Source organism: Rhinatrema bivittatum, chromosome 8 (genome assembly GCF_901001135.1).
Source record: "Rhinatrema bivittatum chromosome 8, aRhiBiv1.1, whole genome shotgun sequence".
NCBI lineage: Eukaryota > Metazoa > Chordata > Amphibia > Gymnophiona > Rhinatrematidae > Rhinatrema > Rhinatrema bivittatum.
The window spans coordinates 194,713,316-194,734,281 of NC_042622.1; the positions used below are offsets into that span (position 1 = coordinate 194,713,316).

The 20,966-nt window shown below is 45.8% G+C and overlaps 1 protein-coding gene across 2 annotated transcripts in view; it reads right to left on the reverse strand.

The window, feature by feature from the left end:
* NCBP3 (nuclear cap binding subunit 3) overlaps positions 1 to 20,966 on the reverse strand; it is a 118,850-nt gene that overhangs the window by 39,386 nt on the left and 58,498 nt on the right. For both annotated transcript variants that reach the window (XM_029612348.1, XM_029612349.1), the window contains 3 exons: positions 20,226 to 20,332; positions 16,300 to 16,591; positions 14,393 to 14,547 (listed from right to left, as the gene is read on the reverse strand). In XM_029612348.1, coding sequence (XP_029468208.1) covers positions 14,393 to 14,547; positions 16,300 to 16,591; positions 20,226 to 20,332 — 554 coding nt within the window. The remainder of the gene's footprint in view (positions 1 to 14,392; positions 14,548 to 16,299; positions 16,592 to 20,225; positions 20,333 to 20,966) is intronic.

The window sequence follows — 20,966 nt, forward strand, 5'->3', positions numbered from 1 at the left end:
GAAAAGACAAAACAATAAATATAACAACTGAGGAATCACTAATAGCAGTCAAATGTTTATTTATTAGCACAATCTGTGGTCAGAAGACCTCCTCACTGATTCAGATGCTGTTGGTTACTCCAGCTCTACCTGACACAAAAACCTGAAAGAACTGTGTGAGACTTGGTGCAGGACCCTGCTGATACCAGCACTAACTCACCTGTCACTAATCCTTCACAGAAACAGTGCTAATAAATGAATGTTGTTATATATAAGAAAAGGATTTACAGTTAACTCAAAAGGCTTGGAAAACTGCAAACAGCAAAAGAAAAAAAGGAAGCAGTAACTGCTGGTACTTAACAGTTTGTCTGCAGAGTGAAATGCTGCTTCCTTCCCAGTCAGATATGAGGGCTGTGCAACCTTTTCCTGTCACCCCACAGCTGTACTTCCCAGCTGAAACAGGTCTCTCTCTCTTTCTGCTAATTCCAACTCTCATTCTCTCAGCCCGTTCTATCACTCTAACAGATCCTCAGCAGCAGTGCAATGTCTGCTGAAACGAGCATCTCTCTCTCAGTGTTACAGTCTCTCTCTTCAGAACTTAGCAGCAGGGTGAAGACATCGGTCCTGGGATTCATCCCCTCAGCTCCAGCTCCTGGTGCCAGTGGAACACTGCGCTCTTATACTGCTGCCCGGCTGAAGATCATCTGAATAAAAAAACCTTCTCTCAATATACCAGGCAAATAACAAAAAACTCCTGCTCATCACCAACAATAATTTTCCAAGTGCGTGGCTCGACTTTTGTGCTGTACCAGAGAGACATTTGAAATTCTGCTGACGCCCCTCCAGCTCTGCCTCAGCCATCCCTGAAACACCTCTGCTCGCTGGCTATAAAAGACTAAGGGTTAGAGCAGTGGGAAGCCAGGGTTTAAATACCACTGTCACCACTCCTTGTGGCCTCAGGGTCAGATTGTGAGCCCACTATGAATAGAGAAATAACTACAGTACCTGAATGTCATCCACTTTGAAGTGCTGAAAGTTGGAATAAATAAAATTAAATTAAAAAAAAAAAAAAAACTCAGGCTCCTGATTGATTTACCCCATGTAATCTCTACAGTACCGGGGGGAAGGGTTAGGTCGATCATCATAAATGTAGATAGCTGGGTGGACACACCTCACGCGTCACCCAGATAGGATTATAGAGAGTGCTGGGGAGGAGCTGGCTGCCGTGGTACATATGGGCAACAACGACATAGGAAAATGTGTGAGAGAGGTTCTGGAAGCCAAATTTAGAATTTCAGGTAGAAAGCTGAAATCTGGAGCCTCCAGGGTGGCATTTTCTGAAATGCTGCCCATTCCAGGTGAGGTCCTCAGAGGCAGGCAGAACTCTGGGGTCTCGATTCATGGATGAGACGATGATGCAGGGAGCAGGGATTCAGTTTTGTAAGAAACTGGAAAATCAGAATGAAATCAGGCTGCTGGCACTAACTTTTAAAAAGGAGATAGAGCAGCTTTTAAACGGTTCGGAGGAATGTATCTTTGAAGAATACTAATGAAATAGGAGAGTTAGGGCATCCCAACAGAGAGGTTTCAATAAAAGCAAACGTAGTCCATGTGCGTGTAAGTAAAGAATCCACATTATCCCTATCAACTGAAAGCAGGTTGTTAATACAAACAAAAAACACTCTTTGAAATGTCTGTATGCTATTGCCAGAAATCTAAGAAGTAAGATGGGAGCATTAAAGTAGAAGTAGTAAGATGGGAGCGTAGTAAATCACCTGGACCGGATAGTATACACCCCAGAGTTCTGAAGGAACTAAAAAATGAAATTCAGACCTATTAGTAAACATTTGTAACCTATCATTAAAATCATCCATTGTACCTGAAGACTGGAGGATAGCAAATGTAACCCCAATATTTAAATAGGGCTCCAGGGGCGATCCGGGAAACTACAGACCGGTTAGCCTGACTTCAGTGTCAGGAAAAATAGTGGAAAGTGTTCTAAACATCAAAATCACAGAACTTATAGAAAGACATTGTTTAATGGAACAAAGTCAGCATGGCTTTACCCAAGGCAAGTCTTGCCTCAGAAATCTTCACTTTTCTGAAGGAGTTAATAAACATGTGGATAAAGGTGAACTGGTAGATGTAGTATACTTGGATTTTGAGAGGGCGTTTGACAAAGTTCCTCATGAGAGGCTTCTAGGAAAAGTAAAAAGTCATGGGATAGGTGGCGATGTCCTTTCGTGGATTGCAAACTGACTAAAACACAGGAAACAGAGAGTAGGATTAAATGGACAATTTTCTCAGTGGAAGGGAGTGGACAGTGGAGTGCCTCAGGGATCTGTATTGGGACCCTTACTTTTCAATATATTTATAAATGATCTGGAAAGAAATGCGACGAGTGCGATAATCAAATTTGCAGATGACACAAAATTGTTCAGAGTAGTTAAATCACAAGCAGATTGTGATAAATTGCAGGAAGACCTTGAGACTGGAAAATTGGGCATCCAAATGGCAGATGAAATTTAATGTGGATAAGTGCAAGGTGATGCATATAGGGAAAAATAACCCATGCTATAATTACACAATGTTGGGTTCCATATTAGGTGCTACAACCCAAGAAAGAGATCTAGGCGTCATAGTGGATAACACATTGAAATCGTCAGTTCAGTGTGCTGCGGCAGTCAAAAAAGCAAACAGAATGTTGGGAATTATTAGAAAGGGAATGGTGAATAAAACGGAAAATGTCATAATGCCTCTGTATCACTCCATGGTGAGACCGCACCTTGAATACTGTGTACAATTCTGGTACCCGCATCTCAAAAAGATATAATGCGATGGAGAAGGTACAGAGAAGGGCTACCAAAATGATAAGGGGAATGGAACAACTCCCCTATGAGGAAAGACTAAATAGGTTAGGACTTTTCAGCTTGGAGAAGAGACGGCTGAGGGGGGATATGATAGAGATGTTTAAAAGTATGAGAGGTCTAGAATGGGTAGATGTGAATCGGTTATTTACTCTTTCGGATAATAGAAAGAGTAGGGGGCACTCCATGAAGTTAGCATGGGGCACATTTAAAACTAATCGGAGAAAGTTCTTTTTTACTCAACGCACAATTAAACTCTGGAATTTGTTGCCAGAGGATGTGGTTAGTGCAGTTAGTATAGCTGTGTTTAAAAAAGGATTGGATAAGTTCTTGGAGGAGAAGTCCATTACCTGCTATTAAGTTCATTTAGAGAATAGCCACTGCCATTAGCAATGGTAACATGGAATAGACTTAGTTTTTGGGTACTTGCCAGGTTCTTATGGCCTGGATTGGCCACTGTTGGAAACAGGATGCTGGGCTTGATGGACCCTTGGTCTGACCCAGTATGGCATTTTCTTATGTTTTTATGTAAGATGGGAGCGTTAGAGTGTATAGCGGTGAATGATGAGATAGACATAATTGGCATCACAAAGACTTGGCGGAAGGAGGATAACCAACTGGACAGTGCTGTAATCAGGATACAAATTATATTGCAATGATAGGGAGGATCAACTTGGAGGGTGTGGCACTTTATGTCCAGGAGGCTATAGAGTCCAAAAGTATAAAGATCATACAAGAGACTAAATGCTCAGTAGAATCTATATGGGTTGAAATTGCATATGTGTTGGGTAAGAGTACAGTGATAGGAATATACTACCGTCCACCTGGCTAAGCAATTTGACAGTGCAGTAATGGGAGATTTCAATTACCCCAATATTGACTGGGTAAAAGTAACATCAGGACTTGCTAGAGACAAAGTTCCTGGATGGAATAAATAACTGCTTCATGGAGCAATTGGTTCAGGAACCAACGATAGAGAGAGCAATTTTAGATTTAATTCTTAGTAGAACGCAAGATTTGGTGAGAGAGGTAACAATGGTGGGGCCACTTGGCAATGGTGATCATAATGTGATAAAATTTGAACTAATGACTGGAAGGGGACAATATGTAAATCTACAGCTCTAACACTAAATTTTCAAAAGGGAAACTGATAAAATGAACAAAATAGAAAAAAAACTGAAAGGTATAGCTGCCGAGGTTAAAAGTGTACAACAGGTGTGGACATTGTTTAAAAATACAATCTTATTGCAGCCCCAATTTCTCTGCTTGAAATTCAGGCAGCTATCAAGTTGTTACTGGAGGGTAAATGTCCTGGCCCCAATGGGTTCCCTACTGGTGGTAGGGGGCATTTCCTGGGCACTATGGCTGATGGTACGATCACTCTCATTTATAAAAAAGTCAGCCCCTAGTATGCCTTACTGGCGCTCACAAATACAGGTTATTGCTGATCTGGAACAGCTACGGTACAATCTTAAGGGTGAGCATGCTAAATTTGCCAGTACTTGGGGGCATATCTTGATTATTTGAATGATACTTAAGCTAATTTGTGGTGCCATTTGGGGTTATTTTTTTATTTCCACTTCTATTGTCCCTCATTTGCTCCACTATGTACTCTCTTTTGCCATGTACCTCACTGCAATATGAGTTATTGCTTCTATGTACTTTTCTCTGTTTGGAAAAATATAAAGAGTTATAACACTACAATCTTAGATGCGCAGTCCAGATGTCTTCCATGCATTAAAAAAGGTGGAAGGAAGGCAAAATGATTACCAGCATGGCTAAAAGGTGAGCTGAAAGAGGCTATTTTAGCCAAAAAAAATCCTTCAAAAATTGGAAGGAGGATCCATCTGAAGAAAATAGGAAAAAAGCATAAGCATTGTCAAGTTAAGTGTAAAACACTGTTAAGGCAGGCCAAGAGAGAATTTGAAATGTGGAAAAAAGGATTTGCATTCACAAAAAAGCAGGGAGTAGCTTGCTTGTTACGGCGGTTACTACCCCAAACCAAATAAGCCTGATACTTCACTTTCAATGTATATCCAGCATAGCTCTCTGCTTCAACGGCAGGGGGAATGAAGAAAAGTGGATCTATATACAGACAACAACCAACAAGGACTGAATTACATAGTCTGGGTAAACAAATAAGCATGGGTGTAGCTTGCTTATTGTGGCGGTTACCACCCCTAACTAATTAAGCTAGATATTTCACTTAGATGCAGTTCCAACATTGCTCTCTACATTAATGGTGGGGGTGGAAGGGAAATAGAACAAAAAGGTTACTAAGAGCCAAGAGAAACAGATAAGTATGAGAAAAAAAAAATTGCGAAGCTTGCTGGGCAGACTGGATGGGCCGTTTGGTCTTCTTCTGCCGACATTTCTATGTTTCTTTGAAATGACGTTGGTCGTAGAGGCAAAAAGTCATAATAAAAAGTTTTTAAAATACATCCACAGCAAGAAACCTATAAGGGAGTCGGTTGATTGACTGAGGGGTTAAAGGGGCTCTTAGGGAAGTTAAGGCCATTGCAGAAAGAATAAATGAATTCTTTGCTTCTGTGTTTACTAATGATGATGCTGGGGAGATACCAGTTCCAGAGATGGTTTTCAGGGGTGATGAGTCAGATGAACTGAACCAAATCACGGTGAACCTAGAAGATGAAGGAGGTCTGATTGACAAACTGAAGAGTAGTAAATCACCTGGACTGGATGGTATACACTCCAGGGTTCTGAAGGAACTAAAAAATGAAATTTCAAATCTATTAGGTAAAATTTGTAACCTATCATTAAAATCATCCATTGTACCTGAAGACTGGAGGGTGGCTAATGTAACCCCAATATTTAAAAAGGGCTCCAGGGGCGATTCAGGAAACTGTAGACCAGTGAGCCTGACTTCAGTGCCAGGAAAAATAGTGGAAAGTGTTCTAAAGATCAAAATCACAGAACATATAGAAAGACATGGTTTAATGGAACAAAGTCAGCATGGATTACCCAAGGGAAGTCTTGCCTCACAAATCTTTTTTTTGAAGGGGTTAATAAACATGTGGATAAAGATGAACCAGTAGATGTAGTGTATTTGGATTTTCAGAAGGCGTTTGACGAAGTCCCTCATGAAAGGCTTCTAAGAAAACTAAAAAGTCAAATTTGATACCTCCTCATTGCATTCCTTTCCAGATCATTTATGAATATATTGAAAAGCATGGGTCCAAGTACATATCCCTGAGGGCACTCCACTGTTTACCCTCCCTGGTTTGCCTGAGGCTTCCTCAGTCCATATCTAAGCAAGATATCTAACCTGGCTCTTTAAACAAGCTGTTTCAGAAAGAGAAGGGAGAATAGAAACCAGGGACAGGCAAAGCACGATCAATATAATATCCACACACACTGCCGTATTCACTAAGGGGTAGATTTTCAAATAGCGCAATTTGGCGTACTTTTTGTTGGCGCATCAGGCGCCAACAAAAGTACGCTGGATTTAGTAGATACGCGCGTAGCCGCGGCGTATCCGCTAAAATCCGGGATCGGCGCGCGCAAGGCTATCGATTCCGTATAGCCGGCGCGCGCCGAGGGAACCTCCGAGGCCGCTCCGAAATCGGAGCGGCCTCGGAGGGAACTTTCTTTTGCCCTCCCCTCACCTTCCCCTCCCTTCCCCTACCTAACCCACCCGCCCGGCCCTGTCTAAACCCCCCCCTTACCTTTGTCGGGGGATTTACGCCTCCCGGAGGGAGACGTAAATCCCCGCGCGTGAGCGGGCCGCTAGCGCGCAGGGACGCGACCTGGGGGCGGGTCCGGAGGGCGCGGCTACGCCCCTGGGACCGCCCCAGGCCGTAACCACGCCCCCCGGGCCCGCCCCCAAAACGCTACGTCCCGCCCCGAAAATGCCACGCGGATCGGGCCCCGCCCCCGACACGCCCCCCTCGGAGAACCCCGGGACTTACGCGAGTCCCGGGGTCTGCGCGCGCCGGTAGGCCTACTGAACATAGGCGCACCGGCGCGCAGGGTCCTGCTCGCCTAAATCCGGGCGGATTTAGGCGAGCAGGGCTCTGAAAATCCGCCCCTAAGTGTGTAGTCTTTAAAGGACCAGTCACAATCTTAAAGTTAATTCTGTAATAAAAACCGAGACAGAAACATGGACATGATTAATTACATTTAACAATATTGATCACTAACTATGTTACCGAACCTTATGGCACCCTTGTAAATGTGCAAATCACAGTATCATAAATTTTATGTGCCTTGATGTAAACCGTTGTGATGGTATCCTCCAAACGACGGTATAGAAAAGATTTAAAAATAAATAAATAAAATACATAAAAGATTGTATGCTACGTTGGACCTGTTCGGGGAGGCGGGAGGGTCAGTATGGCTAATTCATCTGCTATCTACAGAAAATACCGTTTACGGTAAGCAAACTTACTTTTTTCACATAGATAAGCAGCTGAATTAGCTATGCTGTCTGGGAGTCCCCAGCTGTTGTATTGAGCAGATTTTATTGTAGTTTGTGTATTGTTGTGCTCAATAGGTGTATAGTAGGTGGACAGTTCTTATGAAGGTGTTTTCTGTGTTGAACAAGTGCTCTTCTGAAGAATAGTCCGGCCCATATGCGCACTGACCCCCCGGTAGCCCCTGTGATATAATAAAGGCAAAGGCTATCGGCGCCATTTTGAATACTGGCAGCCGAAGGCCCGAGTGCAGGAGGTCGCTCCCGGGCCCCCTCTGGACCACCAGGGACTTTTGGCAAGTCTTGGGGGGGTCAGGAGTGAGGGGGGTTGTAGTTAATTAAATTTTAGCCGGGAAACGAATAAGAATGAACGCATGAACTTATCGGGAGCCCCCCTTGCCGAATGCAACGTATCTGCCCCCTGACGAATACGAATATCGAATGCAACATATGCTGTCCCTCTGCACATCCCTACTATGTTATAACCTTTATGGTATATGCTGTATAACTATATAGGAAAATTAGTTCTTACCTGTTAATTTTCGTTCCTGTAGTACCACGGATCAGTCCAGACCATGGGTTGAGCCTCCTTTCCAGGACAGGATAGGACAGAGCCTATCCTGTAGCCCTTCAGTATAACCAGTGTCAAAGCAGAGAAAGAAACACCATGGAACAAGCAAGTAACAGAAGAACTCTAGCAAACAACGAGAGAACTCTGAAAATTTTGAACAAGAGAAAACAGTGAATGAACTCTGTGCATGGACACTCTTGCCTGAATGCCCACAATCATAACATGGATGCTTCCGGTGCCTCTTATTAACAAACACATAGAACAAAGAACAATGTAGGATACAGCATGGTAGAAATAATATAAGGATCTTCGAGCGGACAGGAAGACAAGAAAGGGAAGGGCGTTTGGACTGATCCGTGGTACTACAGGAACGAAAATTAACAGGTAAGAACTAATTTTCCTTTCCCTGTACGTACCCGGATCAGTCCAGACCATGGGATGTACCAAAGATTCCCTAGACAGGGTGGGACCTTGACAGTCCCGCTCGAAGTACCTGCTGCCCAAAGGAACCAAAAACTGGCGCCTGAACATCAAGGCGGTAATGTCGAGCTAAAGTATGCAGAGACTTCCAAGTAGCTGCCCTGCATATCTCCTGTGGGGAGATCGACTGGCTCTCCGCCCAGGAGGACACCTGAGAACGCAAGGAATGGGCCCTTAAGGCCCCCTGGGACCGGATGTCCCTAACAGATGTAAGCCGACGAGATTGCTTCCTTCAGCCAGCGAGATATCGTAGTCTTAGAGTCCTGTTTGCCCAGTTGGGGCCACTCCATAAGACAAAAAAATGATCTGATACTCGAAAGTCATTAGTTACCTCCAGATAACGCATGAGAATGCGTTTCACATCCATATGGCGTAGTTCATCCCCGCCAGGACTAGTAATGTCCGCAGAAGAGAACGCGGGGAGCTTGACCGACTGATTGACATGAAAAGAAGAGACGACCTTCGGTAAGAATGACGGGACCATCTAGAGAGAGACCCCAGAATCTGAAAAACGTAAGAAAGGCTCGCGGCAAGATAATGCTTGGATCTCAGACACCCGCCTGGCGGAGCAAATGGCAACCAGAAATACTGTCTTGAGCGTCAAATCCTTGAGAGTGGAACGGCGAAGGGGCTCAAAGGGAGCCTGACAGAGCGCCCGAAGAACCAAGATCAAACTCCACGAGGGACAAGTGGGATGCAACTGTGGCTTCAAATGTTTGACCCCTTTGAGAAAACGGACAATGTCCGGATGGGACGCAACCGCGTGGCCGTCGAGGCTTCCCAAGAGAGAACCGAGGGCAGACACCTGAACACGGAGTGAGCCAAAGGAGAGACCCTTAGAGAGACCTCGCTGAAGGAACGAGAGGACGAGCGAGACTGGGGCCGATCGAGTCGTAATGCCCGCTTCCACACAGGCCAGTTCGAAGACCTTCCAAACCCGGACATAGGTAAGGGAAGTAGAAGTATTGCAGGCCCGCAAGATAGTGGAGATGACGTCCTCAGCATACCCCCTCCGCCTTAGCTGGCGCCATTCAAAAGCCAAGCCGCAAGACAGAAGCGATCCACCTGGTCGAAAAATACAGGATCTTGACTGAGAAGGTGTTGAAGATGGCCAGGCGAAGAGGACCGTCTGATGTTAGATTGACTAGATCCGCGAACCACGGTCTGCGAGGCCACTCGGGAGCTACGAGAATGACCGGGCCTCTGTGAAGCTCTATCCATTTGAGCATTTTCCCTATGAGGGGCCACGGAGGGAACACGTACAGCAGAACGTCGCTCGGCCACGGAAGGGCTAGGGCATCCACACCTTCCGCACAGTGTTCCCGCCAGAGGCTGAGGAACCGGGGAGCCTTGGCGTTGTTCATAGTCGCCATCAAGTACAGGTGCGGGGAGCCCCATCTGTCGATTAGAGACATGCCGGACATCTCCCACTCGCCTGGGTCCAGGCGCTGGCAACTCAAGAAGTCTGCTTGCACGTTCTCGTTGCCCGCAATGTGGGAGGCCGCGAGGCAGTCCAGGTGCCGCTCCACCCATGTGAGAAGGCGACTTGCTTCGAGGGCCACCAGTCAACTTCTGGTGCCCCCTTGGCGATTGATGTATGCCACGGTGGTAGTCTTGTCCAAGAGCACCCGGTGCGCCCGTCGGCAAAGTAGAGGAAGAAAATCCTTGAGTGCTAGACGAACCGCCCGGGTCTCCAGGCAGTTGATGTGCCAGCGAGACTGGGCTGGGGATCAGTGCCCCTGCGTGGTCTGAGACTGGCAAACCTCTCCCCAACTGAACAGGCTGGCATCCGTCGTGACTACCATCCACTGCGGGGTCCGAAGGGACATTCCACGGAGAAGGTGCTTGAGCGAAAGCCACTATTGTAATTCGCTGATGGTAGAGGCTGAAAGAGGGAGCTGCATCTGAAACTGCTCCGATACTGGCTGCCAACGAGCCAGCAAGTTTCTCTGTAACAGTCGCATATGTGCAAACGCCCAGGGGACCAGGTCAATCGTGGAAGCCATGGCCCCAGGACCTGCAGATAATCCCACGCCGTGGGGAGAGGTATGGAGAAGAAGCCCTGGAGCTGATCCATCAGCTTGAAAAGCTTTCGAGTCCGGTAGAAAGACCTTGCCGATGTGGGTATCGAAGCGAGCCCCCAGGAACTCCAAGACCTGAGACAGATGGAGATTGCTCTTGGAGAAGTTGACTATCCAACCTAGGGACGAGAGGAGAGCGAGTACGCGGTCCACCACCTGGCGGCATAGGGTCGCCGACTTGGCCCGGATTAGCCAATCGTCCAAGTACAGATGGACCAGGACCCCGTCCTTCCGAAGGGCTGCCGCCACCACCACCATCACCTTGGTAAACGTGCGTGGAGCCGTGGTGAGGCCGAAGGGCAGGGCCCTGAACTGGAAGTGTTGACCCAAGATGTGAAACCGGAGGAACCTCTGATGGTCGGGACGGATCGGAATATGCAGATAGGCCTCCGTCAGATCGAGGGAGGCCAAGAATTCTCCGGGATGTACCGCCGCTATCACCACCCGAAGAGTTTCCATCCGGAAATGGGGCACTTTAAGGGCCCGGTTGACCCTCTTGAGATCCAGGATGGGACGGGAGTCGTCCTTCTTCGGGACCACGAAGTAGATTGAGTATTGGCCGGTGCCGCGCTCCGCCACCAGAACCGGGCAGAAGGCCCCCGGCCTCTGGAGTTGGAGAAGAGTCTGGGTGACCGTGGCCCGCCTCCGGTGGCTGCACGGAGAGACCATGTACAAGACCGGGATGTCGTGAGTAAACTCTAAAGCGTAGCCTTTGTCGATGGTTTCAAGGACCCACTGGTCCGACGTGATCTTGGCCCATTCCTCCACGAACAGGGACAAACGACCACCTAAGTTGGGAACAGAGGGATGGGCCGACGGATTCTCATTGGGAGGCGGGCTTGGGCGCAGGACGGTGGGAAGCGGCATCTCGAAAGGGCCGTCTCGAAAGGACTAGGGCCAAGACTGGGCCTGAGAAGAATTTCCCCTAGGGAAGGCACCCCTTGCTCTTGGGTTATAGCGGCATTGACCCCGGAATCGGGTGCGAGTAGGGAAGAAGGATCTAGCTTGTTTCGGGCGGTCCTCAGGCAACTTATGAACCTTGTTTTCCCCCAAGGACTTAATAAGCTGGTCCAGGTCCTCCCCAAAGAGCAACTTACCTTTGAAAGGGAGAGTACCCAGTTGCGCCTTGGAAGATGAATCAGCCGCCCAGTGGCGGAGCCAGAGGAGCCGTCTGGCTGAGACTGCCGAAGCCATCGCCTTCGCCTGCATGCGGAACAAATCGTATAGGGCATCTGCCCCATAAGCTATAGCACCTTCTAACCTGTCAGCTTGCTCTGCCTCTGCAGGCGGGAGGTCCTGGGTGCTGAGTAATTGCTGGATCCACCTAAGACTTGCCCACTGCATGAGACTGCTGCAAATCCACGCCCGAACACCCAAGGCCAGGATTTCAAAAATGCACTTGAGATGGGATTCCAACTTACGATCTTGGACATCTCTCAAGGCTGTAGCCTCTACCATCGGGATGGTGCTATGTTTAGTGACAGCAGTCACAGAATAGTCTACCTTAGGTATCTTCAATAAATCTAAACACTCCTCCAGGAGGGGATAAAGTTTTTCCATGGCCCTCCCGATCCGAAGACCCAACTCGGGGGCCTGCCATTCCCTGAGGAGCATTAGTTTGTGCATAGGGTGGAAAGGAAAAGAGCATGGTAGAGCCCTGAGCCCCACCAGGACCGGGTCCGAGGAAGCTGGCATTGCCGCCGAAAATTCGTCCACTGGGGACAGTCAATCCCCAATTCTTGGGAGATGAAGGGAAGAAGAGGCTCCAGTTCCTCCCTACGAAAAAGGTGGAGAACCCGGGGGTCGTCCCCCTCCAGGGGGGGAGGGACGTCAACCGAGTCAGATTCCTGATCTGGGTCCTGGGAAGGCGGGGGCGGGGGAGGGGTGTCTGGCGGGGGAGGGGCCCCTGGAACCACACAGACCCGCATCGCCCCCTGCCCACCCGGAGCCGCAGGAGAGGAAGGAACAGGGTGCCGAGGGACCTTAGCCGGAGGGGGGGCAGGGGGGTCTGCCTCCTCTTTGTAAACTGGCCAAGTAAGATTTGTGCAATAAAAGCACAAAATCAGTTGAAAAATGGGGTCTAACGTCCCAAGGGGGGGGGGCTAAAAAAAAAAAAAATTTCGGGTCCTGTAGCTCAGGCTGCTCTGAAAAAGAAGCAGCAGAGAAACCTAAAATGGCCGCCGTTCCCACGGTTTGACGGCCCGGGAACAGCATGGCCAAACATTTAGAAGGTCTGGATTGGGGTCCTGAGGGCATCGGGACCTCTGAGGAACCTTCCCCTTCCCCCCCCCCCCCCCCCCCGGCAAACAGTGAGAACAAAGTCCCTCTCTAGAGAGATGCAAGGAGGAATCCTCACAAGCCAGACACAGTGGGGGGGATCTCGGCATGGCTCCGATGTGGGGGAGGAGCAGCACTTAAAATCAGCTGGGCTGCAGGAGGGGAGGCAGAGACTGAAGTCTGCACTCTCCTAAACTCTTTCAGAAGCTGCAAAAAGTAAGGTAGAGAACTTTTCTCCCTTTATTATTTGTATTCTCCTCTTTTTTTTTTTTTAAACTAGACAGGGAAAGATCCCAGCAGGCAGCCTTAGAAAAGATTCAGTCCAGTGAAGGGAGACATTTATTATGGAGGGAGAAAGAGAGAGAGAGAGCTGCTGAACAGGGGGAGTGACTGGCACCACCAATATCCACCCCTGCAGCCGAGGACCACCGGGAATAGGGAGCCGGCTATATAAAACAAAGGGGCAGAGCCCCCCATGCCCCCGCAAGAGCAAGGAGACAGGAACTGTCTCCTGTGGAAGCAATCCACAAAGTTCATACAAGCTCTATTTTTTTTTTTTTTTTTTTAAATCAATAAAGAATAAATACTTGCTTGATCCAGACAGCGTTAGGAGAAAAAGTAGAAAGAATCCCCAAAGGGACAGAGAATAAGGTAAACAGGGAACCACAAGGTGAGCTGTTCCACCTGCTGGAGACAGACAAATACTGAAGGGCTACAGGGTAGGTTCTGTCCTCATATAGGATACCCTTTCAGTTATAGTCTGTCTCCACCTGCTGGAAAAGAGGCTCAACCCATGGTCTGGACTGATCCAGGTACGTACAGGGAATAATGCTTTATAAAAGAAGCTGTACCACTGTTATTGTGGAAAAGCAAATAACCAAACCACACTGTATGTTGTATCATGCTATATAGCGAATTTAACATTTATTGTAAACAATGCCGTTTATCTGTGCTACAGTCTATGAGAGACATGCTACATAACTGTATTTTTGTTGTCTTTTTTAAGGGAAATTGTTGAATTGGTTTCATTGTGGATTATTTAAACATATATTAAATGTCCCCTGAAGAAGCTCACTTTTCAGCGCAACAAGGGCCCGCTGTTGGGTATGTATGAATGTAGTGACTATGTGGATAGTATATTAATGTGTTGATCTGATTGTAAAAACTATTGGTGATAAAATATATTTTTGTATTTTGGGGAATATAGTGTATTAATATAAACTTAATATTGTCAGATATATATTTTTTATTTTGTAGCCTTGGAAGAGACAGGCAGTTTTCCCAGCCAGTAATGGATGCTAAAAATTGTCAGTACAGCTGCTGCACATGTACATGTGTATGGGAGAGCGGAGGAAGCAGAGTGCTGTAAAATACAACTGTGACAGATGTTTACCTCCCAGAATTCAAACAAGCAAACAAGGATGATGTGTCTCTGATGATTTAAGCTGCAGCCATTTCTGTCACAGGGGAGCCTAGATTATACCCAATTCTGTCCCAATTCCCACTTTCTTTACCCAACTCAGAGTCATCTTAGAAGATGGGTCAAAAATTTGATTCAGAAGAGCCTAATCAAAGCCAGCAGCTGTTCGTAGCCTGAATATCATCATTTTTTGCCCAGTAGGACATGGAAATGCAGGTGCATGCATAACTTTCATATTTATAGGGCCCTCTGCATTGATCTCATACTGGCACTTTACCCAATTACCTGATTTTTTGTTGCCGCTCAACTGCCGTTGCCCCGTATTCTGCCGTTTTTCTTCTAAGAGGAGGCGCACATCTGCAGGTTTTTCCGAGGCTGCTTTGCTACCGATGCGGTTTTTCACATTACTACTTATGACAGTATCAGCTCTCATGGAGTTCCTGGGAAGAAGGGAACAGAGAAGACACCCTTCTGAACAGGAACGGCAAGTCAGGACAAAGCTAACTTCCTACAACACCATCATAGTGTCACAAATTTCCCTCTACATGGACAGAGAAAAATAATGTCCAAAACAGAAGCTGATTTTAGTGGTTACAGTAATAGGCTGGGAACCAGGAGATCAGGGTTCAAATTCTGCTTCCCCCCCATACTGGCATTAGTGAACCTGGTCAAGTTTCTTATTACCTCAGGCACCCACTAGGATTGTAGGCTCCTTTGGGAAGGGACCTATTGTACCTATATATAATTGGCCAGATAAGGTGCTATAAAACTGCCAAAATAAATCAAAACATTATCTTTGCTATCTGCTGAGCAATCACTGGCTGGTACTTGAGGCAAAATGGAAAGACTTGCATCTCCCCTAAGGATGAGAACCACGAAAACCGCCTGCCTGGGTGTTATATTGCAGCTGTAAATTAGGTTGTTTTCCCCCCAACAAGGAAAATAAGCACATATGACATCTCAGCTTTCATAAGGTCTGCGGTTTACAGGACTCTACAGAGTTGGAAGGGGGCGACTCCTATTCCAGCAAGTTCCGATGTCCCTGTTACTGGTTGTAGAACATTACTGGCCAGCACTTCCAATATGCAGGTTCTGAACCACCCAAAGTTTGGTGCTTTACTCTGCGGCTGTCATCCTGCACTGCAGGGGAAGAATTCATTTGATCAGCTGGAAACAAGGCATCCTTGGCTGACACCAGTCAATAGGGCGAAGGATGGGTTCCGCAGGGCAATCCCAAACCCAAGAGCCCGGCGCCATAAGCACCAGCACCAAGACACTGTGCTGACCCAGGGACAGTGTCAAACCTGATTCCAGTAAAAGTAGAATTATTAACGTGCACTGTCAGCTTCTGACTTAATCATTTTACAGTTCTAATTCTTCGTAACTCATTTTCATCTCTTTACCACAAACATAACAGAATTCTAATTACTTTGCTCTTTTCTCTGTTTGATAATTATTTGCAACATTATGTCAGTTTTACCCAAGCTTATGAAAATGTAGACACTGCAAAGAATCACCACAGTGTACAGTCTATTCACTAACTTGGCAACCCTTAAAGGGCCAAGAAAGATACACCTTCCCTCAACCTGCTCCTTTGGTGATGAACATTTTGGGCATCATAGCATCTTACATTATCATGAACAGATGGTTGCCTGGACATGGGTAGTCTGAGGAAGGTCAGATTCTATGAATGAAATTCGATTTCATTCAAACACAACCAACTTAAAGAAAATTCAATGTAAACGAATCTGAAAAATACCCCTACACAAATTCCAAAATAAGCAGCTACAAAAAAGTGCATAACCACCATATTGGTTCTGGAGAAACCTGCGATTTCCTTTTATTGAATCAACATAAGAATTATCCGAAAATGATGTTGTAGAACAGCTTTTGAGATTCTTGTTCAGAAGCAACTGTAAAGGCTGAAGGAAGGAGGTACATATACCTTGAGAAAGTGTCCCAGAGTATAAAGTCACAGGAGGTGTCATGTGATGGGTGGATGAATAATAAGCAGTAGATCATACACCTCTCACAGTACAAATGCTTCCTTCCGCTTTACTGTCACATCTGAAGAAAGGCCCTATAAGGTCTCGAACATGCATGCACACTGCTGTCTTTGTAGAATTACTATGCTGGGCCAATAAAAAGCAACCCAGTTTGCAGAGAATCCAGCTAAAAAAAAACCTCTTTACCTAATACTTTTCAGCCTGGACTCCACCTCATCTGCATACATGGTCATTTTCATGCTTTTCTTGGGGGAAGGCGTGGAAATCATTTTTAGCTCTAGATCATAGTCCATTTCATCTGAGTCTGAGCCACTGGCACTAGAGTGGTGAGTCCCGCTGCGCTCTCGTGACTGCCGGAAAGACTGCAGCTCATCCCGGTATTCAACCACAACTCTGTCATCTTCATCCATGTCTTGGTCCTCTGCTTCCTCCTCTTCCTCCTCCTCTTCTATCGGCTCCTCTGGGACGTTCACCAGGCCTAACGAGGAGAAAGGGCATCCGTTTGGCCAATTAGAAAAGGCCGCTCGCCTTGGATCAGTCTGTGAAATAACAGAGCTCAAACAAACCTTAATGTATTCAATTTCACAAGTGAAGCTCAGATTTTGTTACGAAAAGAACTATGCCAATTTCATTTTGCCTAACTTCTTGAGACTGAGCATATCAGGAGAGAGAGAGATGACAAAAACGTTTGAATTTCAAAAGGAAGCTGTCAGAGTTAGTTAAACAGGAAATTAAAAACATGTATTACTTTACAACTATGGTGAAGCAGCATAAATATGCAAACTGAAGCACCGGGATTGGCCGATCAGCTGAGCCAGCTCCTAGTGAGATGCAGCTGACTCTCTGACTCTGCACTATGATCAGAAACAAATGCGAACATTAGCAGTAAGGGTTAGTACAAGCTTTTTTGTTGCCATGGGCGAACAATTACAATGCTTCCCCCATTTCATTCTCTGTCTCCATCTGCTGGAAGAGAGGCAAAACCCAGCAGTCTGGACTGATCAGGGTAGTACAGGGGACTGCCAGTAATCAAACAGTAAGGGGCAGGTTTTAAAAGTCCTACGTGCGCAAATCCAGCTGAATTTACGCACGCAGGGGGGTTACGCAAGCCGAGCCTATTTTGCATAGGCCCGGCGAAGCGCGCATGTCCGGGGGCTTGAAAAAAGGGGTGGGGTGTGGGCGGTCTGGGGCGGGGGCATGGCCAGAAGCCTTCGTAGGACTGCTAGGCTGGGGGATCGCACGCAGGCAACCTACACCTGCTTAACTTCTAAAATAAAGGTCAGGGGGAGTTTTAGGTAGGGTTGGGGGACGGGTTAGGTAGGGGAAGTTGGGGGCGGAAGGAAAGTTCCCTCCGAGGCCGCTCCGATTTTGGAGCGGCCTTGGAGGGAACAGGGAAAGCCATCGGGGATCCCCTAGGGCTCGGCGTGCACAAGCGTGCACCCCCTTGCATGCACCGACCCCGGATTTTATAACATGCGTGCGGCTGGGCGCGCATGTTATAAAATCGGGCCTGTGCGCGCCGGGTTGCGTGCACAAATCTACGCCCACGCATAGGTACTAAAATCTGGCCCTAAGATCAGGCAGCACTGCAAATTTTACATCGGGCCCTAAAACACCTATACACATCTCATTAGGAAAACAGAACAAGCCAGGCTACTATAGATCCCTACATAGAAACTACATGCTAGCAGAATATCTCACTTCATTCACAACTGCAGAACACAGATAGATTCTCATTAAATACAAAATAAAAATCCCATAAAAGTATAAATAGAAACATGCAGTCAAAAACTAACTGGAAACTACAACTCAGACTTTGTATGCAGAAACATCACCATTCCTCAGAAACAGGATCTTCGTTCTCAATTATTTTATTTTGCCTGGGAATCTCAATGTTATGACAAAAAATGTCAGTGGAAAAATGACTGATATAACACACAGGAGAAAAAAAGTCAGTGGAAAAGTCATTTTTCCACTGATTTTTTTTTTTTAAAACGTTGAAATACCTAAGCAAAATAAAATAAAAACTGAAAACGAAGGGATCTACTTATAAATCATCAAATAAAATCAAGAAATATAAAAAAATCACAACAGTAAAACCATACTAATAAAAAATATTTAAAAACTGCTGATGAATAGAATATCCAATAATTAAAAACATATACAAATTTTTAAAAATTTTCTCAAACACCAATACAAAAAAAAAAAATTCCCTGCTCTCCATAAGTGGGACATTTTTATTTTCAGTCACTCAGATTATTGTAGAATATTGGAGGGGGGCGGCATGCACAAACTGTCTCCTCTCTCTCATGCGTGCTGTCACTGATACACATGAAGACTCTCACTCATACCTGAGCCTCTCTCTCCTTTCTTCAGCTGCTGGTGAGAAGGGGTCACCAGCAGCTGCCTGGGCCTCTCTCACTCTGGTTTTTTTTTCTTGGGACTTGGAAGCCCCGCTAGGCTTCTTATGCTCTCTTACACCGCCACGCTCCCAGGTGTACCGCACTGTGCAATAGCACAGTTTGCACACCCAGTAGTGCTAGGCCTGTTGGCAATATGATACATCCTAGCCCTAAACCTTTCACACTGTCATTAAAGAAGTTAAACATGAGATAGCCAAAATAAATGCAAAGCAAAACTGAATACGCAGCAGCAAATAACTGCTCACCCCAAAAGGGATAACTTTATGTTGCTGTTAGAAAGATTTCACATGAGCCAAGGCACCGTATGTTTTCAGCAGTTGCCCCAAAAACTTGGAATTCATTGCCAACAAATAAGATGGATTAACGACTACTTCCTCTCTCATATAAAAGTCAAGACTTGGCCTTTTTCTGATGCATGCATTTGGGATCACTGACTAGAGAGATCTCCTTATGGAGTGTCGCAGGGTAGTCCATTTTTGTTTTACTGTTTATATTTTATTTTACTTATGGTACTATATAATTTTGATTTGTTTTCATCTAATGTTTGTACAATAGTCTTTTATATCATGATTTTAACTGTTTATGATGGGGTAATATTCAGTAAGTAAGTTAGTGGATAAGTTATCTGGCTAAAGTTAGAATAAACATCCTGCTGATTATATTTGATTAAAGTTATCCATCCATATGTAAATGTCACATAAGAGCATTCAAATGAGCAAATACTTACCCGGGGCTCACAGTTTGGCCTCCCCTTCTCCCGCTCTTATCAAAAATCAAAGTCAGTCAGGTCCCTGCTCCCACCGCGCAACCCAACCACTCACATTCCCAATATGCTGGGCCCCCCTCCCCCCTGTAAATGCCCTGCCAGGAGCGAGGTACACACTTCCCCGCTCCCAACACTGATCTAACAGAGTTTGCAATGGAAGCATAAGCTTACATGTAGTGTGCGTGCCTCGCTCCCGGCAGGGCATTTAAAGATAGGGGGGGGGGGGGGGGAAGGGGTCCGGGAGGGACAGCAGAGCACACTGAGAATATGGGTAGGTGAGTTGATGGGGCTGCCTGATTTTGAGGTTTGATAACAGGGGAATGGGAGGGAAAGAACTGCAAGCCCTGGGACAGTATTTGCTCATTTAGGTGGGACTGGGAGGGTGGGGGATGCATAGCCCAATGGGGCCATATGTGAAGTTTTGTAGGGGAAGGAGGGGGTTCAGGCTACAGGCCCTTGCACCTTTTTTTTTTTTTTTTTTTTAAATAGCGCAGGTTGAAAGTTATCTTAGCTGGATATAGATGAAAATCATCTAAGTTATCCGAATAGTTAAACCCCTCCCAGAAACACCCCTGGAATGCCTTTCTTTTATCCACCTAAATTATAGCCGGAGAAGTGGTTGAACACGGCAAAACTTGCCATTTAAACTTGCAAGTTATCCATCTAAATGGCTTTTGAAAATTGACCTCGGTATTTTCATTGTGTATCGCACTGGGTAAAGCAAGTTATCTGTGTAATGAAATAAATAAAATAAACACTGATTTTTCAATTCCTATTTTTCCAATCCCGACAGCATTCCTTTAAAAACAAATATCTGCTTCCAAAATGTAAAAATTAGCAAAACATATTAACATGCACCTGCTGATCTAAGCAAGAGACAACCTCACTGTAATCTGCTGAGTAATCTCTGAGAATTAGCGGACCTGAATGCCGGTGCTTGTAAGGCGGTGTTAAACCCACATCATCACCGATAAAGGTCCTTTTCTTTAAGACATCGCGCTGGAGCCGCCGTGAATGGTATCTTCGCTTCCTGCAATATCAGACAGCACACATCGGTCTTTTGCACTATGAAGAAGGCATGGGATAAAGCACCAAATATAACCACATCATCATGCTATCCCAGAAAGCCTGAACAATACTCTGAGTAAAAAGGAAAATTGGTTCTTACCTCCTAATTTTCATTCCTGAAGATCAGATCAGTCCAGACAAGTGGGTTTTGCATCCCTACCAGCAGATGGAGGCAGAGAGCTAAACATTTTGAGGCACTGCTACATAACCGAGTGCGCCACCTGCAGTCCCTCAGTATTGTCCTGTACCCAAGCCAACTACAGAGTAACAACTCCTGAACTTTAGATTTCTGTGGCAGCTACATATTCCTCAATCTATAGCTTTTAAATGTAAGTTAAGCCCGAATTTATTTATTTATTTATTTATTTAGAGATTCTTATATACCGCGGTACGTATAGTTATACATCACCTCGGTTTACAGTAAACAATAAATTAGCAACAGGCTTTACATATAACAGATTATATAGGAAGTAAACAAATAACAGCCACAGACTTTACATAAATAACGGGTTTCAGGAGTACATACTATAGCTCCTTTAACTATAAACACCAATGCATATTTAATTTCAACAATGAAGCAGGAGAGAAAATATGCC